The sequence below is a fragment of the Sardina pilchardus genome, chromosome 9, assembly GCF_963854185.1.
Source record: "Sardina pilchardus chromosome 9, fSarPil1.1, whole genome shotgun sequence".
Lineage (NCBI taxonomy): Eukaryota > Metazoa > Chordata > Actinopteri > Clupeiformes > Clupeidae > Sardina > Sardina pilchardus.
In genome coordinates, this window is record NC_085002.1 from 13119581 (window position 1) to 13131712 (window position 12132).

Here is a 12132-nt window from a genome sequence, read left to right on the forward strand (position 1 = left end):
CTTGTCTGTGGACATTGTTATTTGCTGGATAAACAAATAGCACGTGTACGACAGAGGAAAAGTGCTTTAGTGTTGCTTTAATTGCAAAATGTGAGCACTAGTCTGCAGAAAACAACATCTGGAAAGAACGTTTTGTAGGCAAACATGGGCTCATGTTACATAATATTTCACACCTGAGCTTAGATGTGCAAAAGCTATCTACAGTTTATCCCCCAGAACGTTCTCTCACCTAAGTACAAACACCTGTGAACATCTGTCTGTGTGAGTTTATTAGCTTCTTCAGTTTAATGAAAAGTTTAATGAAAGTTATGAAATGCTGAGTCTAGAAATATTTGGTTTGGCAGTGACCTGACACAGAGTCATTCTGATGACCAACACATTTTTAAAAGGCCCTTTAAAGGTGACATAGAATGGAAATAACTTTTTTCTTGGTTTTCATGAATTATGAGAGGTTGTGCATAAACAAAGAGCTATCATAAACATGAGGCATGGTTGTGCCCTCCTTCATATGAAAATCTTGAACTTAAAAGTATACACTAAAAAATGGGCGATTCAGCAAAACTGCTTGCTTGTGATGTCAGACATCGCAAAGCCATTGAAGTTCAATTGGGGTTGCCAAAGAGGGCGCCATTTAGTCAAACGGACCATTTCAATACTAAATATATGGTTTTAATTAGTCTTGTAAAATTGCAATTGAGTTTATTTTTCTAAATCAAAGTTGAATATATAGCATTTTAACATCAGAGGACACAGTGCAATACTCAATTCATCCATTCGATGTCCTCTTTAAGAGGGACAGACATGGGAAAGTATCCACACAAATGCTTTGACGTATTGCACTGGATATTTGCCCTGCAATTCTCTGTGTGTATTGCATCTATCAAATATCCATTACATGTCTCAGTAAATGATCCCACACTGAAAAATACATTTATTTTATTCAGCTGTGTCCAGGGAACTGTCCAGACATCAGTGTTCCACTCGTTCTTAGTCGTCAGAATAGCCAGCAAGGTCACTGTTGACTTCATACGTTACATCTAGCTAACTCTGGGCTTCAAGGGCAACAAAACTCTCCCACCTCAATTTCTTGATAGCCTGATACTGTTGTACTCATTTGTTGTTGGTGCCCAGCCAAGCCAAGTTTGCCACAGGAAACTGGGTCATCTGCAGATTGATTCTCTGAAGCTCTAATGTGCCAATTGTTTTCTGTACAACACAAGGACGTGCTGGCATTTTGAATGCAAGCTTTTATTTCATTACATACTCTTGGACCTTCCAAGCACAAGCAGAAATATATTTTAGAAGTGAAAATGAACGTAAAAAAAGTATGAAATAGAAATGCTAATTCGTTGCTAATTTGGATACAGAACAGACAACTGTAGCTACTCCCTTCATGCTGTGAGCCGTGCCTTAGTAGATGAACACAGTTCATACCTCTCTGCTCTAATCTGAGTAATGATGAGTCATAATCCATTTGATTAATATCCATGCCACTTATACCCACATGCCAATGTGAGACTCAGTACACTGGATATTTTGAGTAGCATGCTATGTTCCTAATCATTATTCATATAGATAACTACTGTCAGCTATCCAGCAATACATATTTTTCAGCTCTCATGATTTCTGTTTAACCTTTGAGAAATATGTCATGTCCTGATTGCATAATGAATTATATTGGCAAGAATATTAGGTGGAAGTCATACAACTCAGAAACATGACCACCTAGTATGTTTTTTATTTATATATTTAACAAATCATACAAAGATAACTTACCCCAGGGTGCTTCTTTGCATGCTGAAGCATTGTTCGAATCATGTTTATATGTCCCCAAAATGACGACACCGAAGTATCTAAATTGCACTAGAAGGACTTGTGGAAATCCAAAACAAATCCAATACCAAATCCAAAACAAAGCTACTGAGTATCTGCCGAGAAGTGAAGAATGATGGACAGATCTGCTGATGATGGATAGCGGGCGAATGGGGTGAGCAGGAAGAAGGGTGACTCCGGGCGAGGTGCACTCGTCTGTGGGGGCGATGGCGAGCCCCGTGTCTGGAATCTGTTGTGACGCCACCGCGGGTCTAGAAGGGGGTCAGTGGGTTTGGGAGGGAGGATTGTATAATCCCCTTAATCACATCTGGCCTCGGATGAAGCCTTACGTAAACAGTTGGTTCATCTGTTGCAACATAAGAATATTCTATTCAAGAAAGTTTCTATTTAGTTTATTTGTGTAAGGTGATTAGGTTGTCTTTGTGCTTGCTGCACGTCCAGTGTTATGTTGCATTAACATTCGTTGGAAAGGTAAAGTACATGTAAATCCCTGAATACAGAGACTATGAGATGCACGTGCTCTAATATTTGAAAGAGACTGTGAACTATCTTTAGTTGTTGCTTTTCACACTTTTTGGATCCAGATTCATCTCTCTGACCGCTTTATCTGCTGTGCTGGGATGCTTTTGCTGAAAGTCCAGGCCTCCCTGGGGCATTGACCTATTGTCCTGAGCATAATTACAGGAATTGATTGTCAAGTGGTGCTGTGATTGCACACATTAACCTCCCGCCATTTCCACCAAAACGCTGCGCCCGGACGAAAGTAGTCTATACCGATCTGTGCTCCTTTGACGGTGGCGGTCACCGTTAATTTGACCTTGGGCTGCTCTCTGGTGTCTACTTGGCCCTCTGTGCTTATGAACCCTGGCTTGTTTTAGTTGGGCTTATTGGTCACGATCTTACTGCCCCAGAGGGAAATTTTCCTTTTCAAAAATGGATCTTTGATAGCTCTGGAGACCCAGATGTGACTCATTATTAGTGCATTTAATCACAGGCATTTCTTAGTTTCTTCACAATGTTTTAAGGGGAAAGAGAGTGAGAGAAAACTAGATGTACCGTACAACGGTACAAAATATGACCACCGTTCAGTCCTGCTCTACCTCTCCGCAAAAATAGATCACGTTTGTCAATTTGTCTCCATCTCCTACTACAGCCTAGCCTGGGTTTCCCATACTGCCTTGCGCGGTGATTTCTTTCACGCTGCTAAGGCAGTCTGGAAACTAACGCCCCCATGTTCGCCTGATGTTGGAGGCCAATCACAGAACAGGGGAGAAAGCAAGACCATGAAGAGCTATGCAGAGACGCATTTGATTGACATCCGTGGCGCCCAATGAACGGATCTGGGCATTTTTTCAAATACGAGAAAATGAACGTCTGGTTGCCAGACCACGTCTCATTTGAGAAGTGGGAGGCGTTAGCCAGGCTAACTACAGCCCCTACTCTTGCAACTTTTGTGAATGTAAATGAGTGTGTACATAGTGTGTGTTTGTTTTTATGTGTATGTGTGCTTCCATGTGTATTTGTGTGTGTGTGTGTGTGTGTGTGTGTGTGTGTGTGTATGTATGTGTGTGTTTGTTCGCTTGTGTGTGTGTATGTGGGGGTAATTGGGTGCATGTGTGTGCATGTGTGTGCATGCATGCATATGTGTGTGTGTGTGTGTGTGTGTGTGTGTGTGTGTGTGTGTGTGTGTGTGTGCATGCGTGTGTGTGTGTGTGTGTGTGTGTGTGTGTGTGTGTGTGTGTGTGTGTGCATGCGTGCGTGCGTGCGTGCGTGCGTGCGTGCGTGCGTGTGTGTGTGCATGTTTGGTCATCCTAGGCCCTACAGTCTCTGAGATATTCACACAGAAAACAGTGTCCTCCTTTCAGCTGTCCCTGTTTGGCGGGTGTGCAACGTAAGTTGGGGCCAAACACCAAAGCTGTTTTGAGAGTGAGAAAATGCGGTATTGAGCTGGTATTTTTGACCCTTTTAAGATATCTCCTTTGACATGTTAGAGTTGTGGTCATTAATAAAATCTGAGAAGCAGAACTCCCATGCTTAGCATCATGTGATCTGATTGTTATCTGGGAGAAACTCAAGAGACCTCTTTTATATTTTATTGTGTTATTATTCTTATTCTGGAGAGCTCTTTTAGATTTTATTTTGTTATTTAGATACTTTTTCAGGAGATCTCTTTTTAGATTTTGACTGTCAGAGGCCAGAGATGGACAATGCATTGCACATTGCCCTGACAGTGGTGGTGGCTTATTCATAACATTTGGTTTCTTTGTTTAATGAAAATGCTGGAGGTTTATGGTGCGGCTAAAAGAGGTGTTCAAGGCGGAGAACTGTAAAATGAGAGGCTTATACAAAATGGAGTGAAAAAAGCCACCACCGTCCCCTCTCATCTTCTGCAATTGTTCTCCCAGAACACTCTGCCCCCTCATTCATGGCAAGAATCAAGAGCCGTGATATGATATTATTACCCAAATTTAGCTTGTTTTCACATTGTGCTCGAGTTGTCAGCAACCGGTGGCTTTAATGAGATTTCTTCTTCTAAGAATGGGCCTCCGCTGTGCCTTTCCCCGGCGCCGCCGCCGAATCCCCCGCGGTAACAGATGGGGTCATGACACGCGCTGTGCTCGGAGACGCATTACCCCCGGCCTGTAGCCTACACGCGGCGGCGCTTCCATAAATTTTCGAGCAGGCAGGTATTAGCTCGTTCGGCGGAGATGTGCGTCCTTGGGGTTTGCCGTGCGTTGTGTGTGAGTACAGCTGCTTGATTCAATGATAGCCAGAAATTAAAACAACACTCTGACCCGATCCCGTGCCCCTGGCGTGTATCGCCACTAATAATGTATGGCCTGCTCTATTGTGCCTATTCCCCATTGTTTTTTCTGTGGATCCCGTGCTATTGTCTGGAAAGCTCTGCCTGACAGACTTTGTATAGTAGTTGCTGATACAAGACATGATAGCTGCTGCCAAGAAACTATTTTATTCATGTTGGCAGAGGGTGCAACTTTGACACTGTGTTATAACGCAATGTGTAAAAAGTCTGTGGGAACTGTATTCGTTGTGTTGACTTGGATGTTAGCGATAGTTTAGCAGCCAATTAAGGTGAAATATTCAGGTGAGTTCCATGATAAAGATGCTCAACACTGCCATTAGAGTGCGACTGTTAGCTATTATAAAAACCTCTTCTCTTTCCACAGTAGTTGTTTTTGTTCAGTAGGCTAATGGCCCCGAGCGCTCACTAGCAAGAGGCCTCCATACTCATTAAAACAAACTGAAAACAACATCTCGGTTACAACAACAGGTACTTATTTATTCAACCATCCATACCTCTCCTTTTCTTATTTGCTCTTTTCTTTTCTTCTTTTCTTTCTTTACTTTTAGCACAGGCCTCTTCATCAAGTCTGATATTATGAGGCCTGAAGTCCTTGTAAACTCCTCTAGTCAGTAATAGTCTCTGCACACACAGGTGGGGTGACAGCTGTTGGGCTGCAGCTCTTCACCTATATGCTGATGGGGATGGGATATTCATCTCTCTCTCTCTTTCGCTCTTTCTCTCTTTCTCTCTCTCTCTCTACCTGTTTCTCTGGCTCAGTCTCTCTCTGTGAGTCTCTAATTGAGTCGGACCAGTTCTCAGTACAGCAGAAGTATCAGCCTCACCACACGTCAACCAAGGTGTGTAGGAGCTCAATGCCTCTCTCCAGGTGCTTATTTCAAATCAGTACTGACAGTTTCATGAATTTTGGAAGCAAGAGCGCAGAGGGAAAAGCAGACATGTTTGGCCTGTATATATCTCCACCTAGACAGATAGAAGACAATTGGTGTGTGTGTGTGTGTGTGTGTGTGTGTGCATGTGTGAATCTACGGGCAGACCCAAAGGTTCTTGCCTTTATCATTATAGAAAATTGTGTTTCCTACAAGAAGTGACCTTTGGAGCTGTCTGTCTGTCTGTGCACTGACCAGTGTGTGTTTTTTTTTATTTTCTGTGGTGTTTGTTTATTCCAGTTTGTTATTGTTGAATTCCTAATAGAAGATCACGGCTTCTCGCTCTGACCAAACATGGCTCCTGTAGGTTTTTGGACTTAGCCTGATCAGCAGACTTCTCCAGTGATGTTTGTACAACGTTCCCCGCTCAGGGTTGGAGGTGAGAGGGTGAGATGACACAGTGGAGGATAATGGCAAGGCTTTGATTGATGATAGGTAATCGTTTAAGAAAATAAAACAAACCGCAAAACTGGGAGAGAATCATTTTCTCATTTTTGTGCTTTTGCCTGGTGTTAGTCATAATGTCTTATTATGTCACACAGATAGAGAAGAATGCAGAAATGTAGCATTAGGTTAGGCCTGCGAAGACCTCAACACAAAAAGACATCCATAACATTATAACATGAATAATATCTGAATATTAAAGGATATCATTGTTTCGTTTTACTATCCACTGCAATAATGAATTTCTCTTTTATTGCAAAATCCATAATGGAATTATCACAAGGTGTGATGAAGACATTTAGAAAAGTCGTTATTAAAGATTATTTGTTCTGCGTGCTCTGCCCATCTCTCTCTCTCTCTCTCTCTCTCTCTCTCTCTCTCTCTCTCTCTCTCTCTCTCTCTCTCTCTATCTCCTTCCCTCTCCCCATCCTTTTCCCTTTCCCTCTGCTTTTCATCTCTCTTGGTTATTAAGGGACGGTGTTATGTGAGTGTGAATGAACACATTTTTTCCCCTCTCCCATGTGAGTGATGGCGTGTTTGTCAGAGAGGCTGTGGTGCTCCTGGCTGCCTTTTGTGGCTGCTATAATGGAATAGCCTTAGGGCTCCCACCCAATCTGATTGGAAATTAAAAATATATCGGTCCCGGCTTAACACATGTCTGCAGAGCACCAAACACACGTATAAGATAGTTTGTAGGGAAAAGCGATGATTTTGTATAAATACTGCATGTGTTACATACACATTTGTGTGTTCGTGTCATGCGTTTCACCTCCATTTATATTTTATATACGTTTACTGAATATGAATGGATGTAAAGTACATACAAACACACACACACACACACACACACACACACACAAAGCAGTTTTTAGGCTTCTGGTTAGTGATATTCTAACTTATATTTGTGAAATGTGAGTTATATTTCAAACAGCACATTAGTTATACTTCTAATATCACTCATAACAGTGGAAAGACACTTCAGCTGTTGTTTACCTGGCTATTGGAGTTCAGTAAGGGAGAGGGGTCATCCTGGGCCCCTGCACCTCTTGCCCTGACCTCCAGACTGGCTGCGACCTGGCCTATTCTGCCCCTTCATCCACATTCATGCAGGCTCGCTACTGGCTCTATATCCCAGAGGCAGAGCAGGAAATTAAACCTGCTGTTTAATGAGCAGCCGTGGTGAATCAAAGCCGTCTAACCATTTCATATTCTCTGTGGTTGAACTCCATATTGCAAAGACTCTTTTCCCTTACCTTCACACGTGGTCAATTATGTATCTTAGCAGAGCATGGTAAAATAGTATCTTCCTCAGTCGGGCTAACAATGCCTTCCAAATAGGTTTGAATCCCCAGTAGAGCTGTGGCATCATAGTTACACAGCACATTATTAATTCCTCGTAACATTACTGACATTAACAAGCTTGAAAACCACTTCATTTGAATACAGAGACCTCTATCTGTGCAACCTCATGAGGAAGAATCCTCTTGTTATACAATTATGATGAGGGAAGGAGAAAGCAAGACTGTTTATGTTTCATCAAGAAATGTTCAGGCCTTTAAAATGTTCAGTATTGAAGAATTTTTCAAGCTAAGTTTAGTCATGCTTCTGGGTCATTTTCCTGGAACTAAAGTGTTAGATTATTACAGAATTGATAACCATAAATACTTGCCAAAGGTGAACTCAAAGTACCTTTCAAAAAGCCTCTGAGTAGAGTTTTAAGTGGAGCCACGTGAGGTACCTCTTCTATCAGAATGCACATGAGAGACGTGCCAACACATCCACCAATCACATGTCCACCTGGCCTCTTCTGGTGAAAGTGCCTTCTTTTGAAGGACGGTGGTGGTGTGGGGTGGAGTGGGAGAGTCTTGAGTCTAGGTGTTGTCCAACAACACACATACCCAAGAAGTGATCGATCGCTCGCGCCCGCAATGAACGGTGACGAATCGTGCCCCTCTCCTCTTTAAACCTCAGATGCACGGCACGCACACACACACAGGAATAATGCTTAACGAGGAGAGAAAAGGAATCGGTGTGGCGATATCTGAAGACATTAGCATTATGTGGCACCGTGAGCACGGTCAGCACCCCGGCTCTAGTTAGCGGCCGGCGGGGAGAGAAGGGGGCTGCAAAGGGAGGCAGTTAAGTGGAAGACCAGCTCAGCAATGCTAGCCACAGCCATTAGTCTTCATTTTCTCTCTGGACGTGCAACAGGGCCCCCACGTCTGAAGGAACAAACTAAAATTTATTGAGCTGCCCCACACTGACTAATTGAAAGAAATTGTCTGTCTGTTTTTTTTTTTGGAGGGGACGCGGGTGGGGGGGTTGTTTGAGGAGGTGGTGGAGACCTTGTTGTGGCATGCTACTCCTAACTGTGAAGTTCAAATCCATGAGTGTTTGTCCTCTGTATGGCAGAGAAACACGTGATGGCATATAAATGGTGTTGAGGAAGTCAGCTTTCCATTTGAGGGACATTTGTTTTGGTTGTTCACCTGTTTGAGCTGTCTGCTTTTCCCCTATTCTTTTAAATGTGCTGTTAGTGGTGAACCTTTTTGACGCCATCTCTGGAAACAGATTTAAAAATTCTCAGACGTTCGGCAGTGACACATTTGTTTCCTTCCACCACTTCCTATGTACCAACAAGCCTGCCTGCACCCCCCCCCCCCCCCCCCCCCCTCCCGGCCAAACTCATCACACTGCCCAGGCCTGCTAGAACCATGGCCTAGCCAAGTCCACCAGACCCCAGTAATCTATTCTTCTGACCATCCGCCTGGCTGCTACACAGTGGCATGACGGTGTCAGAGCGAAACCTGGACCTGGTGACAGTTCAACTGTCCACCCTACGCCAAGGGCCCCCATCCCCACCCCCCACCGACTGTCACCATTCGGAGGTCAGACTCTGACCACTGAGACTCAGTACGGAGGACGGTGTGGTTTGACAAGTTTGACAAAGTATAAAGTAGGAGAATAAAACTTTGGGTTTGAAATTTTGTTTTGCCTGAAATTGTCTCCTGGAAGAACATTTGAGTGGAACTCTTGAGGGGGCGTCTTGAAATTGAGAACTTTCAATGTGCAAAACTTTCCATTAATGAAAGACTGAAAAAGTTAAAAAAAATGATAAAGAAAAAGACACCTTTTTCATACACTTATTGCCTGTGTGTAGTTCTCATGTTCGTGTAAACAACAGACACAGATCGCTGGTGATCTATCCGCTGATTGCCCTCTTTGATGTGTGACAGCCCAAATATCCTAACACTCAAAGGTGTCAGAAACACTGACGGATCACTCTTTCTTCCCACTGTCTCCTTGTGCACTCCTCCTCCTCTTCCTCCTCCTCTTCCTCCTCCTTTAGCACACACTCCATATAATTGCCACATTCAACATTTAGAGTAAATCCTGCAGGAGAGGGTGAAGAAAGAGAGAGAGTGAGTGAGAAAGAGAGAAGCAGACAGAAAGAGAAAGAGGAGGGTGCGGCAGAATGAAAAATAAATAAATCCTCATGTGAGACTGGCACACTCCTATTTAAAATAATAAGATGCGGCTGTTGGTAGTGCTGGCTCTCTCTCTCCCCCTCTTCCACTACCACCACCAGCACCACCACCCCCTCCATCCTCACAGCCCTGTAGCCTTTCTGCCAGCTCCAGCTCCGTCTCTGATGAAGGGAGACAGCTGACAGCAGTGCAAGGCTGACTCCACCATCAGGTGCTTCTGCTAAACTTAACTCAAACAAGAGAGAGAGAGAGAGAGAGAGAGAGAGAGAGAGAGAGAGAGGAAGGGGAGAGAGAAAGAAAAGAGAGGGAGTTTGAGAGAGAATGAGAGGGGGAGGTGAGCAATTATGAGAAGAAAGAGAGAGTGCGACAGATAGAAGGGAGAGGGAGAGACAGACAGACAGACATACAGGAAGGGGAGAGTCCAGACAGTGACAGGCAGTGAAAAGAGGCTTCTGGTTCATGCTGAGACAAGCCATAGACACACAGGTACCACCTTCCACTAACTGCATTACCTGTATGCTTAAGGGATGCAGGAAGCTGGACATGCATCCATTCCCCTCTTATTTGTATCCCATCCCCATCTACAACAACACAGTCACCATAGTTCCAACTTGGAGGATGTCCAGAAAGTGTTTCCAGGCCAGGCAAGGCAAGGCGAGATGTCCAGGACAGGAGACTCGGGGACACTGCAAAGATTTGTTAACACAGCCGCCAATTTAGACGGCAGAGAGGGCCGGTTTGACAGATTGCCTGCATCCTGCCCCAAACCCTCACCTCCTCTGGCGCACTGAGGGCCGGTCTCTCGGGAGGATCACAAGGGTACCACATGCACCACCCAGTGAGAGACCCAGCACAGCACAGCCCAGAACAGCGCGGCGCTTAGCAACCTGCCTCCAGCCCTCAGCATCCCGCAGTTCTCTCTCGATGGCCAACCATGACCGGGTGAGCTCTTGTCAGAGTTGAGCACGAGCCATTTCATTCCAGCTGTGTGCAATCTAGATGCCTTTTGTTTACATTTCTTAAAACACATGTAAGCACACAAATGTCTGTGTGACACACACACACACACACACACACACACACACCTCCGCAGAAGAACCACGCAGTCATGGATGGTCAGGGCTAGTGCTGGCAGGCTCTCTGGCCGTGGGATCCTGTCACCAATTTGTTTGTAGCCATGGGGGACATGCAGGGGATTGAGAGGTGATGGCAGCACTGGGGCCTCCTCTTCCTGGCTAATGAGCCTCCGCTGGGTGCCAGCTTGTCTATCTCAATGCCCACCGCCACCGCCACGGCCGCTGCCACAGCCACTCGCGCCACTCACACCTGGCATTTCCACTCTGCTTCAGAAGCTGGCCCCTATTCTCTCTCTCTCTCTCTCTCTTTCTCTCTCTGTCATGGTCAGAATTATTCATCCCGTTCTCCGACACGAGCGCAATCTGCTGGGGGGCAGAGATGAGCTAAAATGTGTGCATGGCTGTGCCATGGCTGCTGCTTGCTTGCTTGGTTGGTCCCCGGACTGTGCTGGACGGTGGAGAGGAGGGTGTAAAGCACAGAAGGGCTTTGCTGTTCCCAGCCTCTTAGCCAACTCCAAGGCAGATCCAGGTTGGAGAAGCTAAAGCTGAGTGGCAATGAGAGTTGAGTGTTGGGATTGGTGGAGAGGATGGTTTTTCTGGCAGTAGAAAAGTCATCAATATGCACAGATGCAGATTTACAGCTCAGTTGACACATTCATTTGTATCAGCATACATTTTTTGTTGATATCAGTTTAATTTTAATGGTGTTGACCCAAACAGTGTGAAATGAGTTTGGATTGAAATGACTGCATTATCATACCTCAACAGACTCCAAAAAATATCAGTACCGTCTCTTATCAAAACACAGACACTTGCATCTATTTAATTTTTGAACGGAATTACAGGTCACATTTCTTTGAAAATAGTCGTCTAATTCTATTTAATTAAATTGCTGCGCTGATATATCGCGATAGACATGACTCACACACACGTATTCATCTCTCAGTGTAATGCATTTACCAGTCCAATGAATGTCATGCACAATTTTGCTTCAGAAGACATTTCCGCAGTAATTTGTCATGCATTTCAATAAAAATACGATTTCCAAAGCAGTTCATTCAGCATAATGTTATTTATGCGTTTTCTATTTTGGCTGGTTGGAGCGGCCCAAGTAGTGGACATTCTCTGAACAACAGTACCACCATGTGGCCAAAGAGGATAGTGTACGGTGAGCCGTACCTCCTTGAACCCGTCTGCTATCCCTAATTTGGAAATCAAGATATCTGTGTTTGAAAAGACATTCAAGTCAATACCTGGTCTATTAATCAAATGACATGTTTTCTAGTGTCAGTGATCATTGATCATCTTAAGGTAGTAGTACTTCATGAATATGATGTATAGAATATTATAATATTAAGAAATTAGAAACTTAAAAAGATGGTACGAAAAAAATATATAAAAAAACATGTTTTAAAGTTGACGTGTTGTAGAGCATGTTCATTAAATTTTCATCTCAAAGAATCTATATTGGTTTTGAACATTTAAACCGGAAAATGTCTAAGAACAGATTGAAAGGGTCTATAGCTATATGTACTGTA

At 44.0% G+C, this 12132-nt stretch overlaps 1 protein-coding gene across 1 annotated transcript in view; it reads right to left on the bottom strand.

Moving 5' to 3' along the window:
• Window positions 1-1899, bottom strand: part of LOC134092584 (cytochrome c oxidase subunit NDUFA4) — a 5924-nt gene extending 4025 nt beyond the window's left edge. Inside the window, exon 1 of the mRNA XM_062545561.1 lies at window positions 1777-1899. Coding sequence (XP_062401545.1) covers window positions 1777-1818 — 42 coding nt within the window. The 5' untranslated portion in view covers window positions 1819-1899. The remainder of the gene's footprint in view (window positions 1-1776) is intronic.
• Between the last annotated feature and the right edge of the window lie 10233 nt (window positions 1900-12132).